Consider the following 22,429-nt stretch of genomic DNA (forward strand, 5'->3'; position numbering starts at 1 on the left):
ATTCTTATTAGTAAAGACAACCCTAACCACTCCAGGACGTTTTAACCCTAGATTACTCCTGCAACCACTGGCTCAAATTAAGCACTAGCAACACAGTCTGTTGCCTTCTGCTAGGGCTCTAATTGAGTTTCAGGTTAGAACTTTGAGGTATGAGTACTGGTCTCAGCATTCAACCCCTTTATGAAAGTATAGCGGTTGGCACAAGCCACGATACAAACCACCAGCTGCACAGGATTTAGGGCAAAACAGAAAAACAGTTCACATAGATGATTTTATAGCTCCCAATCCAAACTACAAGTAATGTTTGTGTTTACCCGTCTTTTATATTGCAGGACAGATATGTGATAGTATTTTCAAGGCACATTTTATTTGTTCTTAAAAAATTAACATATATGCTTTTTAAAATTAGATTAATATATTGAACCACATTCTGCCTGCACAGCTAATAAAGTTAGCATCCGCTTTACAACTACTTCATTTAAATAAAAACTGTCCTGCGTTTTCATTTTTTCTTTGTTTTGGGATTGAAACGTAGAAGACCAAAAGGTTCTGATTTAAATATCCTTTTCGAAGATGATACAAATGGCTCATGCCTTTGCGTCCTCAAATATGGAAGGCCTCAAGGTATCTCTATTTCAAACATATGACAATAAGCAGCAAGCGCCTAGCACCAATAATGGTCACTCTCTCTTCTTTTGTTACCTGCTTGCAATGGGTGAAAGCTGGTCACTGCAGGGTAATGACACAGTGAAAGCTGGTGCCATAATTAATCCATGCAGGGCAGGAGAGCTTCCGCCTATCATTGGAGAGGTTGCGGCACAGAATATTAAAAGAATTACAAAAATAAATCACCATAAAAAGGAGACACAGGGAAGAGGGCACAATAAAACAAGTATGAAGAAAAGCAATAGATGGTGTAGAAGCACTAGAGTATAGGTAGCCTAAAAATGAATGTGTCTGTCCGTAATGCAACTGGTGCTTCTGTAAAGCACTCTGATACCTTCGGATCGAGTTAGCGCTATATAAAACTGCCTAAGGCCAACAATCAGCTCCGCAGCCACGCACTAATAAAAGAAATGCAGTCAGCCCTGCCAAGTGTCACGCATCAGGCGTGAGACTATCGCATTTCAGTGCCGCGGTCCGCATCACCGCGCTGAAATGGAAAGTCACGCATTATAGCGCCTCTCACAGCTGTCAAGCGGAGTGTCTATGATGTATACACACCATGCTGAAAGCTGTGAGAGCGGTGCGCGATGCTCCCAGCATACTTAGGAGCTGGCTTGGCTCATCTGCGCTAGTGCTGCTACAATGTAACACTACAGCCGCACGATAACTTTGATGTCAGAGGAGTCACTGTCAGTGCGCTCAATGGCTACTGTGGAGACAGTGTGCGAGTCTTTTAAAGTTGTCAAACTCATTTTAATAGGCCCGTAGTCCGCGGCGCGAGCAGAGCTGGAGGCATCTGCAAGTTAATCATCCTGCAGCGCTTTGCGATAGCTCCTTGGGCTGGAACATTTATCATTTGAAATATCCTCAAAGCTTATTACTTGCCGAGGCCGCTACAAAATCCTCTATTGTCCACGGCGATAACACTCTCATTGGGTCTCCTCCGTGTCATGAGGGGGCCTTCAAGGTAAAGAGGAAAGAAAATCTACGCAGGTTGAGGCCTTGATCGACCCTGCCTGGTGAATGCGCCAGGCGGTTGAAGCCAAATGTGCCCGGGCCACAACTGCCAGCCCTTGCTGGCGCCCGGAGACAAGGTACAGCCCGCAACATGAAAAGAGAGGTGGGGGACAAGTGATCAGCTCCGGTCCTGAAGTAGCAGCATGTGCGATAAGAACACCACGCGGCGGCATTTGCTCAGCTCAGTGCGGGTAATAGCATGGCAGCTGGGCGCGTTGATCTCACCACCGCGGCGGCGCCTGTATTATATTGGGCATTATGTATCCTGGACTAAGCTGACCCCGGCCCCACCAGCGTCAACGGCGGCTGTCTCACAGCCATGAGCCAGACCCACCCAGACGAGGTGGATGGCGTTCGTTACCCACCGAATTCCAAATCGCTGCGGTCTGGCCATGCAGGGGCCCACCTGTTGCCAGGGACCCAACACGCCTGAGAACGTTAACCAACAAAGTAAGTGCTTAAGAGACTGAGCCGGTATAATAATCTTAATTAAAGAAGTGTTGAAATATAATAAAGAACCAAAGTAGCAGTTTGTATTTTAATTTCACAGAATGCTTTTTTCCTGGTTGCATATTTTACTTCTGCTCTGCAGCAGTTAAATTCATAGAGTTTCTCATTACTCATATCAATGCTGTTTCTGATATTTGTATATTTCCCACGTCTTCTTTGCTTGATTTAGCTCGCAAGAAAGTGTCAGTCCTAGTCATTGAAATGTCACTCATAATTAGTCTGAAAATATGACAATGTCACACACAGCAATCTGAAACCTTGGCAGCTATGCTCAAACATGACATGTGCTTTCAGAATCCTGAATGCACAAGTTGTGCTTGTTGCCTTTCTGCATTCCTTTTCCTAATAGTGCACGTCTGCGAGGCTGATTGTGGGCCTTTGAAATAGTATTCATGTTAATTGCAGCTCCCGTGTGCTCTGAAATTAACATGAATACTATCTCTAGAGCCCACATCAGCCCCGCTACAGCGCACTCTTAAGAAAAGAAATGCAGAAAGTTAACCAACACGACGTGTGCTTTATGGATTCTGAAAACACACGTCGTGTTGGTTAACTTCCAGCATTAATTTTCCTAATGGTGTGGGGCTGATGTGGGCCTTTGAGATAGTATTCATGTTAATTGCAGCGCCATTGTGCTCTGCAATTAACATGAATACTATTTCGAAGGTCCACGTCAGCCCCGCAACAGCGCACTCTTAAGAAAAGAAATGCAGAAAGTTAACCAACACGACGTGTGTTTTCAAAATCCTGAAAGCACACATCGTGCTTTAGATTTGCTGCAGTGTGCGCGCTAAATCCAGGACACTGCGCGCTCCGGGTGACCATGGTGCGCACACGCGCGCACCTTATTGGGAACAGTGGTTATGACACTTTTATGCTAATTACTGGTGAAGATGCAAAAGATGAGAAAAGTTCCATTTAATTCACCTTAAAAAGGTAAAACTCTGCACAGCAGGAGTGTCTAGCTAACAAGGAGTTTAACCATGTTTTTCCTGGGTTAATATTAATTTTTAAATAGTTTCAGCACCCAATGCAATATGGATTTGGCCAAATTATGTAATTGTTCACTCAACTTTAGAGGCAGATTTACCTGTATAAAAGGGTGTATACTCTGAACCTAATGTGTGTCCCTTCAAAAAAACGCTGCTCGTTCCTCCAGAGATAGAAGAGGCAGGGGGTGGTGGGGAGTTGGAGGTTCCTAAGTGTTTGAAGGTAAATCTCTCAAGTGGGGATTCCTGAGAGACTCTGATATGTAACACACCCGTTGTTACGGGTGGGAAGGGAGAGAGACCCTTTTCTTTATATACCCCTCACTCACTCTAATAGTGACATGCTTCATCATCAGGCTCACCCCAACTCCTAAAGGTCGGGGTGGGCTAAACCATCTTCCAGGAAGCACTTATGATATGGTGCATGGGGGCGTACCATTAAAGATAACATTTCTCACCCACTCCTAAAGTATCCTTTATGAGTGGAGTGGGAGGGAAGATTAAAAACACTATAATCGGGTATCAGGATGTGATGGTCCTATGACCCTAGAATAGGCACCAACAGGTTTCAGCCCTCCTTAATTGTTTAAATAAGTCCTGGGCTTTCGTCAGGTTGGGATGTAAAGAGGTTACTTCCCCCAGGGACGTGAGTGCATTTACGCAGTTTGCATAGGGCACATCTAGGTGTAAAAGTAGGAACATGCCTAATACTTGCCGCCGGTTTCAGATGAGCAATTACCCCATGTAATCAGGGCTACGATTCTCAAGGGAGCACAGGAGGGAGGCTTTGTAGTAATACATTCATCAAAGGTAAAACCCTGCAGTAACCTCCTAGCTGCAAACCTGACAGCCTTAGAGTGGTCTTGCCCCTCAAATTTTTGCCTGCCTCCCTCTATTTTTCGGTACTCCTTGTTGCTGATTTTAGGTCTCTGAGCACTTTAACGCAGCTAATCAGTGCTAAAGTGCATGTGCTCTCTCACTTAAACATCTTATGATTGACTTACATCTGTTTTGGATATTTGATTTACCTGTAAGGTACCCTTGTGCAGTGGTATACCATATACCCAGGGCCTGTAAATTAAATGCTACTAGTGGGCCTGCAGCGATGATTGTGCTGCCCACACAAGTAGCATTTTAACCCTGTCTCAGGTCTGTCATTGCAGGGACTGCATGTGTACTTTACTGCCACTTCGACTTGGCATTTAAAACTACTTGCCAAGCCTTAAACACCCTTTTTATTACATATGTCACCCCTAAGGAAGGCCTTTACTAACCCAAAGGGCAAGGTGCTATGTAAGTAAAGGTAGGATATGTACTTTTGTGTTTTACATGTCCTGGTAGTGCCAAACAGCAGATATCGTTTTTCACAACTGTGAGGTCTACGCCTCTCATCGGCTGGCATTGAGAATTCTTTAATGCACTTTTAAGCTGTAATTCCTGGTCAGAAAGGAGTAGCTTTTTCATGTTTCATATGTTTGGAATGATCTTGATAAATCCTCTTTACTGGTGAAGTTGGATTTAACAATACTGCCATAGAAATTCCACTTCTAGAAAGTGGACATTGTTCTGCTCTTAGCTCTTTTGTGCCTTACAGCCTATTTCCAATACACGTCTGGGTTGGGTGTCTACACTTTGTGCATTACCTCTAGAGAGCCACTAACACAGGAAGGTGAAGCTCATCTGCATTCTGGGCACTCATCTGCATTCATGTTTATTTTGGTTGGCCTTCCTGGGCAGGGAGGAATGGAAGGGGCTGACACTTACACTTCAATAGGTAGTGTCTTGTCCACACACAAAGCACTGATTTACCCCCCGGGTTAGCATGGCAGACAGGACTGGGCTGAAAGCAATTGTGTGCACTTCAGAGGCCAGTTTTTGATGTACCCTCCATTTCAAAGGCACTTTTGGGTATAAGTACTGGGTCCCTGACTCATACAAATCAGATACTTCTGTATCTTGTACTGAACCTCTGTCGGAAAGAATGTGCTGCTCAAAGGACTCAACTGGACTGTTGTTCTCGAAGGACTGCTTTTCTGCTTGTTGCCCTGTTGCCTGCTACTCCCTGACTCTGCTGATGGAGAGCTGGACTCTGCCTTCCCTCCAAGTGATCTCCAAGGGCTTGCTGGCTTGAATCCTGTTTTCTGATGTCTCAGAGACAAAAAGACTTCTTGCAATCCTGCTGGTGCTTCTGGACTCTGCCTTCTGTAAGTCCTACACTTGCCCAAGGTGCCCTGTACAAGTTCTGGTTCTCAGAAGTGGGTTCTGCTGCTGTTTTGCAACAAATCGACACACTGTTACCACTGCACCGTTCGGAACCGATGCAGTGTCCTTCAACACCGATGCAGTGCCCTTTGACACCAACGCAGTTCCGATCCAGAGTGAGCCCTGCATGGCTAGATGACGCGGGATCTGACTGTAAGGTTTGATGATGACGCAGCGCGGATCTGAGGTCTCAACTGTGAGGCTCCACTTCGGCGCATCATCCCGACTGCAAGGCTCGACGCAGCGCCGATCCGAGGTCCCGCCCGTGAGGCTCGACTTCGATGCATCGGCCCGCCTGCATGAATTGGAATTGACGCATTGCCTTCACTGCGTGAATAGGATTGACACATTTCAGTGCATGCAACCAGAAAAGGTCCTTTGTTCCCCGGGGCGTGCTTGGGTTCTGTATCCGGCCTGCGCTTCCAGGAGGTAGGCCCAAATGTTGTCTTCGTCCGGGTCCAGCTCAACCTAATTTAACCTTTTTTGCGCTACTTGCTTCTAAGGACATTACTTCTACCCATTGGATTTTTGTCATTTTGGTCTTATTTTACTCAAATAAATATTCTCTATTTTTCTAAACTGTTTTTTTCGGGTGTATTTACTGTGATGTTGTTTGAGTTATTTCACAAACATATTACACAATGCCTTCTAAGTTAATCCTTCCTACTTCGCCACTGTAGAGATATTTAGTCTAGTTACGCCTCATTGGAGAAGGCATTGTATTTTGATGCATTTCTTAGGTTACAAGTCTTTGTAAATCTAACAATGTGCTGAAATCCACCGGTGGATGCACAGGAACACCCATGCTACACCCAAGGAATGCCTTCCCAATGCAAAGTGCAGCAATGCAACACAATGCGCTGCCTTGTGTTACTCTGTATTTACCAAAGTATGCAAAGTGGCTTTGCATGGCTTGGTAAATAACAAAAATTATTTTGTGGCGGTATGTGATACAAAAGTGAACTAACTCCAATGCAAAAGCTTAGTAAATATGTCCCCTAATGTGGGCTGGGCAGCCATAGTATAGTGGCCTTGTCTGCATTTGTTTTCTTACTTTACAGGAACATACTTCTAATGCAAAGAATTACTTCTCTAAAATAAAATATCAATAGCTATGATGTGCTGGGAGTTTTCTCTCAACTTGAAGGGGTCATTGATAAATTTCCTTGTTCGCAAATGCAGTACTTATCACAATGTTTGCAAGCACAGCCAACACTCACAAAGCCAACAGGTCTCGCCCATATGAGAGCCACGTTGTGGAGCAACGTGGCAGTTGTGCAGCGTTGCTAAAAGTTATTTTCTTTAAACGTTATTAGCTCTTTTTTTACTTTCCTGTGTCATAGCATTTTTCTTTTTTTTATAACTTTTATAGTGCATTGTTTAAAGGCTAAAAGACATTGGCCATGCCAAAAACTCTCACACAGGCGAAACATTAGAATGTTGTCTTTCTCATCAGGTCAGTTGAGTGTGGCGCACAGGCTGCAATGTTTAGTCTTTATTTGTCCCACAACTTGTGTAGGTCCTGGGTCATGGTGGACATAGGATCATGCAGGGAGTCTCCAGGCACCACGCCTGTACTGGTGCCAGGAAATCCCCTGCAGGAGATAAGATAATTGTTTTCATTTAAATTGACAGCGTGTTCGGTGCTTATGAAAAAAATACTGTGTCAGACTCTAGGGCGTAAGGATGTGCTGAAGTCAGAGTAGCGCGTTCTGCCTTTTGTGTTTAGGGTAAGTGTGGTCAGAACTTAGATGGAAAGTTGAGTGTCTATGCCTCTATGACAATGGGGCACACTGGATATTTATAGCATGTTTATCTTTTTCAGTAAGAGAGAGAACTGGTGTTTTTTAGAGTAGAAGCGTGTCTATTTCTAATGCATAACTACACGCTGGAGGAGAGGGTAATGTGTCTGATTAAGGCAAGGAAGGCATGTATTATAGTCGTCCCTAGAGAGGAAATCAGTGCTGTAAACACAAGACCCGCGGACCCGGCTGGAGCACTGACGCATACAGAGCAGTAGCATATGTGCCCATTTGCAAAGGTGTGAGAGCAGTAAAAAGCACTAAAATGAGGCTAAAGCTGGCTACGTGATATCGTTCTTTTTTCTTATGACGGGTGGGGGGCAACACACAAACGGGAGAGAAAATAAGCAACACATACAAGGGTGTGGAGGGTAGAAGACGCAACAGATGAGGGGTGGGAGGTGGAGGTGAAATTGTTCCTGAAGCACAGTGAGCAGCAGATGGACAGCAGAAGACACTAATATAATTAAATCAATCAGTACTTAGTCGCTGCTCCAAATCGTTGAACAGGAACTGCGACATGGGTTAAATGGGACATACAAGGATTGTCAGCGGATTTACATGTACCATCCACTTATAAGTAACCCCCATAGTTTTCATTGCTTGCTTGCTAGAAGTTGGAATTTGTTTTAAGGACTAAAAACCATTCACGGTATATACAGGAGATATTTCACTGTTGTTTTAATTTACTCACTGAATGCAAATATTTTCTAGCCATTCTGCATTTCAGAAAAAGCGCTTTTCTGAAATTGTAATATATTTCATTCCCTAGCTTGGTGTCACGGTTTGAAAGATGGCAGTATTTGCTTTCTCCTTGTACCGACACTGGGAAAGACTGTAAACTGCATAACTACCGGACCTATTTGCACTGGTTCTAAAACAGTATTAATCAACCTTAAAACAATATTTGCCTCATCGACTGGTATTAACATTTATTTTTTGCATGGTCATCTGGACCAGGTTTAATTTTTCTATAATCATCAAGGAACATATCACTGCAAAATTGCCTAGTACCAGTGTAAAACCAGTGTGAATTACATGATGTAGCCCTATATCTTTCCCTGATCTCAAAATGTTAAAACTTACTTGTAAGAAGCCAGAGGGATCATTTTCTTTGATCACTTCCAGGCAGTACTCCATCAGCCCCGTTGACTGGCGTAACTTCAGTGTACAGTGATTTATCTGGTCCCAAACAACCTAGAAAACAAATTTACTACACCTTTAATAATCAACTAGTCAGTGGATCACGGAATCAATTCAGCAGCATAATAAATGACAGACACTCTATGTGGCATTTTAGGGTTAGCTGTCACTTGGACAATGCCACACAAATACTAGCTTTCTAGCTGCTTGTCCACATTTACTTGGCAAATCCATAGTTTATCTGGTGAATCCATGTGCATATTTAGTTAGCTTTCAAGAAAAAGTATTTTGCTTAAAACACAAGAACAGATAAAGCATATTATTAGTGTATTTACCAAATAATGATTAAAATAATACACTTAAAAGTTAAAATAGTCTTCTCAAATGTACCCTAGAAAAGGGGTTTTTAAAATGCATTCACATCTTAAAATCATGCTTTTTAAGGTGTATAATTACTTTTGGCAATAATCACTGCTGGTCAATTTGCCAATTCAACCATATCTTCTAAACTACAGCTAAGAAAAAACCCACCATCTTGTGATAGCAGGATCCTGGCAACCAAGCGGGTAAATCACTGTTTATGCTGTATTTCTGACTCCATTTTGACTAAGACAAGGTTCAATCCTCGGATCTGGGATCTCTTTATACTGGAGAAAGATTGGAAGAAAGTGTTTCCAATTTTCTTGGTCATTTTGATAACATTTAGGTACCAGCCTCCAACATTTTCAATCTCAGCAAGGACTTTGCAAATACAGTGCATTTCATCCCTCAATAGCAAACAGCCACCTTTACTGAACATTTTCGAACCTCTAAAAATAAAACTATTGAACGCTATCTACCATATAAATATCTGACCAGCCTAGGTAATCATGTTTTCTTAGTCAGAGCTCTGATTTAGAATTTTTGCCATAGAGTTTTTGTGTCTTCAAAGTATTTAAGATTACATTTTTTTTCTCACTGAGAAACAATACATTATCTATGTTCAAGCTACGAAGTTCTTGTTTTAATGCAGGGGAATGAAGGGTTTTCCAGGTTTAAATGTTCAGTCCATGTTTTGTCTTTTGAGTCACAAGAGGAAGCTGTCACGCATTTTTCTGGCTATCATGCAGGACTATTCTCAGCTTTCTCTGGAGTCGACTTAAAAACTCTTCCTATGGTCCACTTATAAGCCAAATCTGCTTTAAGGGCAAAGGATGAAAAACGTTTTCGGGTGTATAATCTGTTTCTATCAAATTGGTCTTTCGCTGGCTCCTATCTTACAAGTGTTAGTGTCTGTTCCATTTGATAACAGGAATAGGGCTTACTGGTGCCGGTGTGATAGACAAAAACACAGCGACACAGTGTCTGTGGTGTTCTGAACCACGAGGCCTGTTCCCCAAGTTCCTTTAATTCTTTTATTCCCTTCGCCCATCAGCACCAACCATTGTGTATGCGGGAGGAGGGTAATCCCTCAGACACCCCTCCAGTATGGGTTTCCAGTGGAATGGCCTACCAACATAACAATGCCCCTTTATTTGAACCAAAAACACAACAGGGACAAAACCTGGTCACAATTAATATAACACCACCATCAAAAGATCTCAGAAACAATTGCTAAAAATGACATGAGAAAAAAAGGAAGAAAGACAGCGGGAGAGGGAGAGAGAGAGAGAGAGAGAGAACACATCACGTTCTAACACACTACAGATCAACAGAAAGTCCTTCAGGCAAGAAGATCTCACCGGACACGTTCTTTGATGGTACCTCTCACTTCCTTGATGATGGCCATCATCACCTGCTTCATCATGCCAGGTGTGGATGCGACAGGAAACAGTCTATGAGGGATCGATGCCCTTGACAGACAGATACTAGTCTCTGGAAATTCAGCATCTCCTGGATCAGAGGTTGCAGATTTAGAGACCTTTGTCGGAAGAGAGTCCACAGAGGCTCAGTCATCATTATCTCCAGTTTCACTTCTCGCTGCCATAGTTGGTTCTTCCATAAGCTGGTTCACAGGAGCACGGTAATGTTTAAAGCAAGACACATTCCTTGTAAGTCTCTCCCACCTCGTGGGCAGTGATCATTGTTCCTTTCACCGATTGTGCTCGCCAGGGATCAACCTCAAAAGGGAGAATGAACCTGATTTGAGGATTCCAGTTCTTCACCATCACTAAATCTCTGACCGTGAAGGACCTGTGCTTGGCTCCATGAAATCGGGAGATGTGATCATTCCTTGCCCAACGCTTTTTCAACTTCTCAGCTACCTGAGTCTGAAGGTCTGAAGGCTTGTCCACTTGGGGAATGATATCACCCGCTGGCTGATTGAAACACAAAGAGCCAGGGCTGACTTGGGTCGTTAAGTGGGGTGTGAGGCGGTATTCTCTAAGGAAGGTTTACAAAGCACATTCCATATTGTGTCCATGAGCCAAAGCAATCCGTAGCACCTGATTCAAGGTATGCATGAAGCGTTCTGCTTCTCCATTTGCTTGCGGCCAGCGGGGTGTGACCTTTCTGTGATGAATGCCTCTAGACTGCAAGTGTTCTTTAAATTCATGACGGGTGAATGCAAGGCCATTGTCAGTGTGCAGTTCTTTCAGAAACCTGTGGGTGGCCATTATTTGCTCCATGCTGGGGAATAGCTACATGTGCTGTCTTCGAGTCCATGACTTCAACCTCTGGATACTTTGAGAAATCATCTATCACGACCAGCATGTATCTCCCATCAGGGAGACTTCCAAAGTCGTCACTTACACTCTGCCATGGAGATGGTGGAATATCTTCACTGAGGATTGGGGCTGGTGGCTCTGCCGACCCGGCTGCTTGGCACAAGGGGCACTGGTGAACTGTCTCTTAAACCAGCATGTCAAGATTCATAAACCAGACCTTACATCTTAGTCGAGACTTCGTCTGACAATCCCTTAATGGGCCAAATGAGCAAGAGCCACCACTTGTTGTTGCAGTATCCCGGGGACTACCAGAAGGGAACCTCCCATGAGAGAGCCTTCGAGAGACACAGACAGATCTAAACGCACATGGTATAGAGAGTCCAGTACTGCCCGTGCTTCCTCCGTCCTGCAGGGTTTATTGTCAGTCAAGTCTTGTCATCTTCCAGAGGTTACCATGGAGATGGCTACTTGAAGACACTTATCTTCCGCCGTGGCCTTCACAATCCCTTCAAGGTAAATGGGCAACAGCCGGGACCGCTCCACTACCAGACTGACATACTCCTCCACTTCATCTGCATCCGATTCCTCTTCCTCCGTAGCTGGCCTTGCATGTCTTGAGAGGAAATGGGCAGGATTTTGGGTCCCAGGGCGATAGACAACTGTGAACTGTTATTCTTGTAATTGCAAAACCCACTTCTTGATCCTCGGTGGTGGTTTCAATGACAGCCCCATGAATAACGGAATCAAAGGCTTGTGATCCATGTGGACCACGAAAGGTTTGACCATAGAGGTAGAGATGAAAGTGACGACAACCCCAATGCACCGCGATGGCTTCCTTGTGGATGTGAGAATAATGTGGTCCTCAGATGACGTTATCTCTTGATGGTTTGGTTAGGTAGTCTCATGTCAACACACATTCTCACTTCTCCCGGCTGTCTGGGCTTTCACGCTACCACGATGGGGGATACCCATGGAGTCAGAGGATCCATCCCCTTGATGATGTTGGCTCATTCCAATTTCATTAACTCTTCCTCCACCTTTGGCCTTAAATGAAAAGCCACCCTTCTGTGTTTCAGGGGCAACAAGTTGAACAGAACCGTTGACATGAAGATGTATCATGCGATCTTTGAGGCATCCTATTCCTTCAAGTAGAGATCAAAATTCTGCCAACAGACTTTACACGCTCTCCTGATGTATGCTGAAGGCAAAAGCGACCAGCTGCAGGTGCCTGGCAGTTTGGTAGCTCAGTCCTTCCTGACCACCTTCTGGTGACAGACACCTTGGCACAAGTGGAACGAGATTTGTGAGTGATTTCTGTGGTTAAGACTTCGGCCAGTGGAAGTGGAATGGTGGACCCATACACGAACATTTGTGTTGAGGTGGGGTGTAGGGTTGATTCCGTGGGAAGTGTCTGCATTGCTGATTGTGCCATAATGTTTATGGCCACCCCTGTGTCAATCAATGCTTGTACCTGGTGTCCTGCAATGAGCACACTACATCTTGGGATGCGCCTTCTAGAATATCCATCTGGTTGCATGGCATGTATGACATGGACCACTCCTTCGACATCATCATCATCATCCATTTCTTCCTTCTCCTAAGGGGCTCTATAGGCGTATAGGGTATGAACGGGCTTGGTCCTCTGTGCCTTTTGTGAGGTTGAGTGACACACTTTTGCAAAGTGGTTCGGTTTATTGCATGCTGAGCATCTCTTCCCTTGGGCTGGGCATGGTCCTTGGTGTGGGAAGGGCCCACCATACCCATAGCATGTCTTGGGCATGGGCTGGGTCTTGGGGCACATTTCCTTCTTGTCAGAATTTCCAGGAAGGACGGCATTGACGAGTTCTGTCTTTATCTGGTGTTGTAACTCCGCTTACATGTGCGCAGCTTGCACTTTGAACAGTTCTTTCGATCTTCCCATCGTCAGTATGTCTGCCATGGATATTCCTGGGACCTGGAGCATATTTTCTCTCAACTTTACGGAGACACACCCCTGAATGAATTGTGCCCGCATTTCATTGTTTTCACCTGGCAGCGTGCAAGTGCTAGCCAGATCGTTGAGGCAGGCTTAGACAGCATCCAATTAGTTGGTCAGTTGTTGCGCTTGACGCAGTAGGAAACGTTCGTAATCTGGGTTTCCCATGGGCTTGAAGTGGGCAGGTAATGCCTCTTTCAACATGGTATAGGTGTACGGAGATTCTGCTTTCGCAACGGATTTGATGAGTTTATGTAGCGCTGCACCTCCCAAGTGTAGCAGCATAGGGCGCCGTTTGTCATTGTGCAAGGCTACCGCTGGTAAGTATGTTTCTAGGCACTCTAGCCAGTCCTTCCATTTAGTTGCTTGAGCAGATGGCGCCCATCAATTATGAATAATAGGAGGTACGGTAGACATAATGAATGTGATTCACTGTAAATGCCTTAAGGGGAGTGTCTTTCTCGAATTATTCACTTGATTGACTGGCGATGGGTGTAATCTGGTTATCAGAACTGGGAACCCCAGCTGACTGTGATCCACCTTCAAAAGCTCAGCAAGGTCTGAAGGAGGAGGCATAACACCAGTCCCAGCAGAGCAGAAAATGAATGGGTAGGAGGCAGGTTAAGGGCAGCCACACTGCCTTGATTATGGAAATGCAAATGGAAAGCGAGGAAAAGAGAACACAGCGTCCCCTTAGGACCTCCCACGTGGGACGCGGGAGCTGTGCACACGAAGAGCCCTTTCTGCAGGTGAACTGAATGTGAGGCTTCAGCAGCAAGGGCTCACCTCATAGGCAGCGGACGTAGTCTTGGGCCGAAGAGCACCTCCCCGGGCTTCCCAATGGGAGTGGGAGGAGCTCTGTAATCTGTGCGGCATTCCAAAGCCACACCCTCACCATCAGGAGAGCCAACAGGCGCTGCGGGCTTTGAGGGCCACCCAAGATGATGGCAGAGAGGAGGCCGCGTCAGCAGCGTCCACACCACCAGAGGTGTGGACAGCATAGTGTTTTCCAGGAAGCCGCCCAGCTCCAGATGTGATAGGCCCGCAGGGGATGGGACGGTCAGAGGGGCAAGATGACGGGGAAGGCCGCCAGCGGGATCCGCTGCACTGCAGTGAAAACAAACACTGGATGGCAGACCAGGTAAGAGGATGTAGTGGGGCACCATGGCTCGGCTGTCGTCGTCTGCAGTTGTTCCTTTTGATAATAGGAATGGGCCTTACTGGTACCGGTGTGATAGACAAAAAGACATTGACACAGTGTCTGTGGTGTTCTGAACCATGAGGCGTGTTCCATGGGTTTCTTCATTATAGTTTTTCCCTTCCCCCATCAGCACCAACCATTGCGTGTGTGGGAGGAAGGTAATTCCTCAGACACCCCTCCAGTATGGGTTTCCGATGGAATGCCCACCAACATAATAGTGTCCAGCCATGAAATTTCACCCCCATATTCTATGGAACTGGCAAATTTTGGCTTGTGTCCCTGCCATTTTTCTCTGTTAATCCAATGATCACAGAAGCTGCTGCTTCTGCTTCTGTGACTGCTGCGTCAGTGCTCACTGTGTGAGTGGGTAGCTGCTTGTAGCAGCCCAAACATTGCCTACGTGTTCTGACCCTCGACTGTAAAGCAAGCTCATTTTAGTTCACATAATTACCACTGAAGCGCCTACACAGTGAACAGAGAATACAACAATGTAGTACTGTTCTACAAAACATATCAAAGATATCTGGCAGTGGTGGAGGGAAAAACAGGAAACAGGAGATGGAACAAAACATTCATTAAAAAAGAACATGTTTTTCCAAAGTACCAGTGTTGCTAAAAAAATTTTTTAAAACACTGCAGCACTGGGAGTAGCAAATGAGAAAGAGAAAGGTCTCTGAACGAGGTTGGAAAGGAGGAGCAACAGAACACGGCTGACATAAACAAAAGTAAACCGCAATAAACGTCACCTTTGCCTGCAGCACATACACCAAATAAATACATTTACAAATTCAGCAATGCTGGTCATGAATTGATCTATTGAGCTTTTCTCAAATGTTTAAGAATAAAATAGCCCTGATTTTATATTAGCAAGACAGTGGTACTTCCAACCTCAGTCTCTTAGCAGCTTTAGGAAACAGCTTAATAAATGTAGTTAACCTCTGTGTTTCAGAAGGTGGTTTGCTCTTGTTCCTTAGAACCATGAAGCTTAGGTGTTCTGCTCCACAGCCAACCTAAACATCTTGTGGATATAATATTTTATTCCAATTGTGACCAAAGGTTTTTCCAGAAGATGCTTGCAAAAATTAACTAGCAAAATGGAAAGAACTGCCCCATTGAAAATCCTTATTTCAGCTTATTAGAAAATGTAAAAGGGCTCACAGACACCATTCGCTTGCTATTCATTAGAAAAGAGGCGAGCAAATCCAAAACCCTGACTTGACATCTGGGGCCGTATTATACAAAGTGCCCTGGGGGTGCAATGGGCGTTTGCACCCTTTTTTGCATGCCACCGGGGCTATTAGAGATAGCACTGGCGCACATATAGCGCAGCGCTATTATCAGAGGGAGTTCCCTAATCAGGCATGGGGTGTGGCCCTAAGCAATTGAGGGAATCTCATTGCCACTGCGCCCCCGCCGTATTACAGATTCAGGCGCAAAGGCAAAGAAGCTGTCACAAGGCGCACTAACAGTACGCCACCTAGAAGGTGCCACGCTGTCAATGCGACCCTTGATGGCAGCCCCTTGAAGGCAGTGAACATCCCCTTGCAGCAGGGTGCAGTCACTCACTGCGCCCACCTACAATGGGATCTCTAAGTCCTCTTAAAAGAGTAGGCAGGTTGCCATCTGCACAGTGAATGAAACACAGAGCTGCTGCTTCATAGTCGCTCTTTATTTTACTTGAATGTGCTGCTCCCCAGGGTAGTACGACTTCGCGACTGCCCTGGGGGCAGCCCATTCAATATAATACAGCGCACTCTCCTTTTTTGCACAGGACGCACCGTTTTGAAGGTGCGCCCAGCGCAAACAAGGAAAATGTGCTGCCTAGGGTAATACAGCCACCGATGACATAGGTCCTCGTGTATGTAGAGGTTGAAAACTGCTTAAAGATCAAACAAAATCACAGCTGTAACATCTCCACCATCCACATCCTGCCTGAGATCATTGAAAACAGAGGGGCTTATTTATGACAGTCCTGCGCCACTTTTGCACACCGTAAGGTAGTACATGCGTGAAGCAGGGCTTTCATAAAGATTTATTAAGCAACGCAAAGCCACCCTGCGTGGCTTTGAGCAGCCTCATAAATCATGAGTAAGTCAACGAAGCGCAAATCGCCTGGCCGCTTAATCTGCGCCCAGGAGGCATTCTATGGGCATTGCAGTGGATTTTTCCATGCAACACCTATGGAATTAGACGCAGCCCCAGATTTACAAAGTGATGTAAACTTGGGGAAGCGTCAAGTCCACACTCCACCCAAGATAAGGCGTAACAAGGAGAGATATGTTTATTTCTCCTAATTTTTAATCTCTCTCCATGAGTGCAGCATTTTGCAGCACACATATAAAGAGAAAAACGCCTTGTAGGATTGTCTTTGTGCGGGAGGGTGCCCCTTCCTGCACAAAAACAATTCTGCCTGCAAAGGAGGGATCCTTGCACCATGGTGCAATGGTACCTATGTTGGAGCTAGGCTGCCAAAATGGTGCCAGAACAGGCAGAAAGACTGGAATGCACTGTGTTGCTTAAATAAGGTGCATTCGTGCCCTTTCACTTTGGCATAGGGCCTTGCTGCACTGCCGTATGCCAAAATGCCATAAATGGGGCCCAGTAAGCACAGATATTTCTGGGGTTACGCAAGTGCAACTCCTGCTGGGCCTCACTCTAAGAAGTTATACTCTTCTGAGTCACATTGTAGACCAGCCATCACAGTCTTTACCAGATTGTTCCCAACAAAAGACAGTAATCAAAAAGACCAAAGAAATACATAAGAATATGTGAGGTAATGCAGGGGCTTATTTATGAGCACTTGCGACACTTTTGCGCCGCCGGTGCGTCACTTTTTGTGAAACACCAGGGGCGTAAAAATGCACCACGTTGCGCCATATTTACAAAGTGATGCGTCTCTTTGTAAAGCCCTGAGTTACACTATACATGCATCAGTTCTAATGCATGCAGTTTGGGCATTCCCCCACAAAAAGCCTTGTAGAAGTGGCGCAGTGAAATCGATAAGATTTCACTGCACCACTTCTAGGACGCTACTGCGTCAAAATCTTATGCCTGCCTCACAGCAGACGTAAGACTGATACATGCCCTTTCACATGGGGCTTGCCCCATGTGAAAGGGCACATTGCCAGAGGTTTGTCACTTTTGTGACATAGTCCAGCAATACGTCATTAGTGCGCCGACAGATACGCCAGTAATACTGACGTATCTGTCATTCCTTACGACATGATGCATCATAGAGTAAATATGACCCATCCATCGTGTCGCAAGGAGGGCGCACTGAGAAGTGTTGCAACGCTGCTTTGTCGCAGCGATGCAACACTTCTCACAAATGAGGCCCTCAATCTTTAAGGGTTTGATTCATGTGAGTCATCGAATTTCTCAAATATGTCATAGGGATTCATCAGGTGCCTCAATCCCATAAAAACACATCTGAGCTCTGACAGTAGCAGATCAGTGACCCAATGATGCCTCAGGCAGGGATTGCATACAGCAACCTGTGAACAGTGCCCCTTTTTCAAAGCCAAGACATTTTGCTCCGGGCTCACTCACCTTGAATTTATGTTCTCGTTCTTTTGTTACTTTTGTAAGCAGCTTTGCTTTTTGGCGATTCATTGCATCTACTAAGGCGTCACACTGTGCAACAAGACACGCTTCATACTCTAGCCCATTTTCCTAGAGGAGAAAGAAGGCAAGGAAATAAATGTTATGAGAGTGATTATAGCCCTTGCACAGTTCACCACAAGTAATGGTTCAGCTCTGAAAGATTACTATTGCAAGTTCCTAAAACCATGTATGAATCACATTTGGGACACTAAAAGATATTAGGGTATTCAAGAATGTCAAAGTGAAGGAAAATCTAATTTTCTGTAAAATGACCAATTATTTAGTCGGTGAATTGTTGCTTCCAGCGCAGTGCCAAAACTATAAAGAGCAAGTCCTAATTCGATCTTGAACTTGTTTCCTTTTTTGTGGTCCATTAGTACATTGGCTGATTTTTGTTGTCTTTATGTCATAGGAAGAAAAAACAGGGAATTTAATAGCAAGTGAGACCTGCATTTTAACGATAGTAAGGGCAACACCTACTTCTAGGAGAAAGGGGTTTAAAGAAATATATATAATTATGTATATACATCTGTATATATCTGTAATTATTTTATACACATTATTTCCTGTGGGGTGCTATTGTAATTCGCTCCATGCTGCAGTACCTCTGAGTAGCCATGTGTGGTGCTTAACTTACTCCAAGGCTTGGTGGAAGTAGATTTACATATGCTTCCCTAAATCCCTCCTTACATTTCTCTAAACACCTTCCACTTAGAAGTGGGCATTACCCATTTTCCTGAGCAATTGGGTCCCAGTATGTAAGTGATTATCTTGGAGAATATGAGTTTTGTTTGAAGTAATTTCGAAATGCAGTGCTGAATTATTTCTAATGGATTTTCATTTGGGAGGCCTTAAGCCCATGAATCAAATATCACAGTAAGGCACTTCTGCACTTGAAATGTCATTAAAAAGAATCTCAGCTGAGATAGATGATTGCAAGAGTAATGCCTCATTGCTGTATAATTTTAATCAGTTAGTTCATTAGTTTGTTTGTCTAGGGTATATTTGTTTGATTCAGTGTAAGATTGTAGACATAAGGGGCTATTCACAAAGGAAAATTCACATGTGAGTAAATCAACATTTGTAAAATTACTCACGTACTTGGTACTAACTTGACTACTTTGGCTATTCACCATTTATGAGTGTGAAGTTACTACAATTCAATTGAAGCATTATAAAGGGTTTTCAGAACAAATAGAATTTAAAACCTATGCTCCCTATTTGCGTTTTCAATTAGAGCACAGAGTAAGGCGCTATATCCTTCTCTTACGTGTGGGTATACTGCCTTTAGCCACTTTTTTAGCTAGTTGGGAAAGTACTAATAACCCCAAAGGTTTATGTGAATTATGCAAAGGTGGCCAACAAGATTTGCTTCACGTTTTACTAATATGTCCCAATGTGAGTATAGTAGCTGCTCGACGACGTTATATAACCCCAATTCAATTAAAGTATGATGCATTTACGGCCCAAGATTTAATTACATTGTGTAACTCTCCTGTTAATGAATTTATTTGCCATAACTTGTTTAAGTTTTTAATAAGCTTTCTTAAGCTGTTTTAAGTTACAAGCACAATCTGAAGATGTTATCTTATCTTATTCTTTTCGAATGTTGTATGGGTAGGTGGTAGAATATTGCTATTGTACCATCTTATAGTGAGTCTAAAAACCAAACGTTTTTTATCTAATCATTTTTATAAGTATTAATAATAATTTTAATTCTGTATTTGTTGATCTCAGTTGAGGTCTGGATCAAATAAAAATTTACTGATTTACTGAAGTTACTACAAAGTGTAGATTTATATAAAACGTATAAACCGTTAAAAAATGTAAAAATATTTTTAGCTGAGATATTAATGCAAAATAATTGTATATATTTATTTCAAATTTAGGATAAAATAAAAAAGCACTATTAACTTCATTTGAATTAAATATTTAATTAACAAGTGCTACAGCACCTTGAACCTATTTGTGAATTAAATTTGAATGACATAAATAATTAATTTAAATATATTGCAACATTTAAATTATTTTCTAAAGGTGCATTAAATGAAATGTCTCCCTAAAGTATAATGTTAATATTTATTTATTATGTATCAAGAATTACTAACAGTTATGTATATAATTAATTTAAATTAAATTATTTATTTATATTAAAGTTACATTTATTTTAAAATAAAAAAGGTTATTTAAATATTTTATTACAAAATAGTATTTCTTTTTATTGAATTTGTAAAATTTAAAATAGATGTACACATATTTTTAGAAAGTCAATATAAATTATTTTAACATTATTTCATATGGTATTTTATTTTAAGTCCCTGAATCCATTATTTTCTAAGGGAGGGTAGAGCAGTACCAGCGGTTGGCCATGTGTGGTGGTATACTTACTCCAGGTCTGAGCAGTAGTGCATTTACCACTGATATCTGTTCTTATTAGCTGAAATAACTATAGAAGTTATGTTTGAATGAGAATGGTCTAACTCTTTAAGGGGTGAGTGCATGTCACTCCCTAAACCTATCCATAGCCATCCCTCAACTCCACTTTACTCATCCCTTAACCCCTCCCATTTAGTGGTAAGTATTCTCTATTTTCCTACCACTTTCCCTGACTATCCCACATTTACAGTTAAAACAGACATATGTGTGTGAAAATCTCCACAATCGGGGCAGAGATTTCTGCACAGAAAAGATAGGAGTTGCAGAGGCCTAGACCTCTGCACATAGGCTTGCGAATAGCATTTGCAGCATATGAGTAGTACTATTGTAGTACTACTAAACATACAATAAAATGCATTTTGCAAATAGGGTCTCCTAAATCCCCATTTGATGTGTATCCAATTTCATGTGCAATGGTATACTGGCACACTCCAAACATGCTGAAGGTTTTAAGAATTCTAAACAAGCTAGTTGTAATAATTACATACAAGTACTGCCAATCTAGCATCGCTTAATTTATTTAGGATTAGTCTTCTCAACCAGATCATTTTAACCCAGACAAATAGATTTAGAAGGTTCTCATTGACCAGGAAAAGCTTTTTTCCTTTTTTTTATTTTTTCTGAATATTTTGGTTACCTGGATTGGTGGTAAAATGCTGTAGAACTTGGCAAGTTTAATGGAAATGCAATGGATATTTATTTGGTGTATGTATTCATCAGACGTGGTCTCAGATAACTTGTATTAATGAAACAAATGCAGCTGCAGGTGTGAATGTACATAGGTTGCTTTGAACAATTCATTTGCCCACAATATAAATGCCACAAAATAGATTATTATTAATACAATTCACTCCAATAATATTATTTGTAAATCTTGATATGATGTGCGAAGAGGAATGGTACTGTCCAGTTAGGAAACAAACTCTAAACATTGGACAAAAAAAATTGAAAATCATCCCTTGTTCTGGGGAGCAAATAATTGTAAGCTTCAAATTTCAATCGTACGTGACTTTGGAAAAAAACATGGGAGTCAAGCATTAGATAAGAAGACAGGCATATTCCCCTTGGGTACTTTTTAAAATCTGCAAACAGAACTAAAGGTAGAACTGTTAACTGGTTTGTAAGAGAGAGGATGTCAGGGAGATGGGGAAGGCAAAAAATGTCAATCAGCCACTTTACAAAAAGAATTGATACTTCACAGATTGAACCAATATTTTAAACACAGTAGTGCCAATTACGATCCTGTAAAAACCGGGTACGAATCGTCGGACGGAGGCTTTTTTCTGTCCGACTCGTACCCGGTTGTAAAACTTTACAAACATGCAAGTACGATTCGCACGGAAACACCATTTCCGTACGAGTCGTACAAAACACTGACCGACGAAAAGATACATACAAATGTGATCCGGGGAAAGCGCCGACGTGACGTCGGGACGCTCTCAGGCAGCGTTTCACGAACCAGGAAGTACGATTCGAACCGACAGCGGTCCGGACGGCAATATTTTTACGGCACCCAAAAAGTGCCGGAAAAGCGAAGTACGCCACAAAACGACCAGAATAGGGGGCCCGGTACGTGCCGTACCCCCCCCCAGCCCCCGTGAGTACGCGCCGTACCCCCCCAGCCCCCGTGAGTACGCGCCGAACCCCCGTGTATGTACACCCCTGTACATTTGAGTCGTACCCCCACCCGTGTATGTACACCCCTGTACGTGTCGAACCCCCCGTGTATGTACACCCCTGTACGTTCGAGTCGTACCCCCACCCGTGTATGTACGGTGCGTACCCCCAGCGCTACGCGCTGGGGGTACGCACCGTACATACACGGGTGGAGGTACAACTCGAACGTACAGGGGTGTACATACACGGGGGGGTGTACATTCACGGGGAGTACGACTCGAACGTATGGGTGCTGGGGGGAGTGTTGGGCGCGTATGCGGGCACATGTCTCCATGGTTGCAATGGGAGTTCGGTGCGGACGGTGTTTTTACCATACGGTTGTGACCTTGGACGCACGGGTTGGATCGTGATTCCTCGGTCGGACTTCACTTTTCACATTTGTACGGTGAATCGTCCGAGGACGTGTCGGACACATTTTCCGACCCGAGAACGTGTGGGGAATGATTCCCAATGTGGTTCGTATGGACTTTTTACCATGCGAATCGTGATTGCCAGTTTGTACG

At 43.6% G+C, this 22,429-nt stretch overlaps 1 protein-coding gene across 2 annotated transcripts in view; it reads right to left on the bottom strand.

Annotated features, from left to right (window-relative positions):
- The window catches only part of TRIM67 (tripartite motif containing 67), a 449,109-nt gene that overhangs the window by 178,720 nt on the left and 247,960 nt on the right, over window positions 1-22,429 (bottom strand). For both annotated transcript variants that reach the window (XM_085612036.1, XM_085612035.1), the window contains exons 3-4: window positions 17,760-17,882; window positions 8,333-8,443 (exon numbers count right to left, since the gene is read on the bottom strand). In XM_085612036.1, the coding sequence (XP_085468162.1) occupies window positions 8,333-8,443; window positions 17,760-17,882 (234 nt within the window). The remainder of the gene's footprint in view (window positions 1-8,332; window positions 8,444-17,759; window positions 17,883-22,429) is intronic.

The sequence above is a fragment of the Triturus cristatus genome, chromosome 6 (assembly GCF_964204655.1).
Source record: "Triturus cristatus chromosome 6, aTriCri1.1, whole genome shotgun sequence".
Taxonomy (NCBI): Eukaryota; Metazoa; Chordata; class Amphibia; order Caudata; family Salamandridae; genus Triturus; species Triturus cristatus.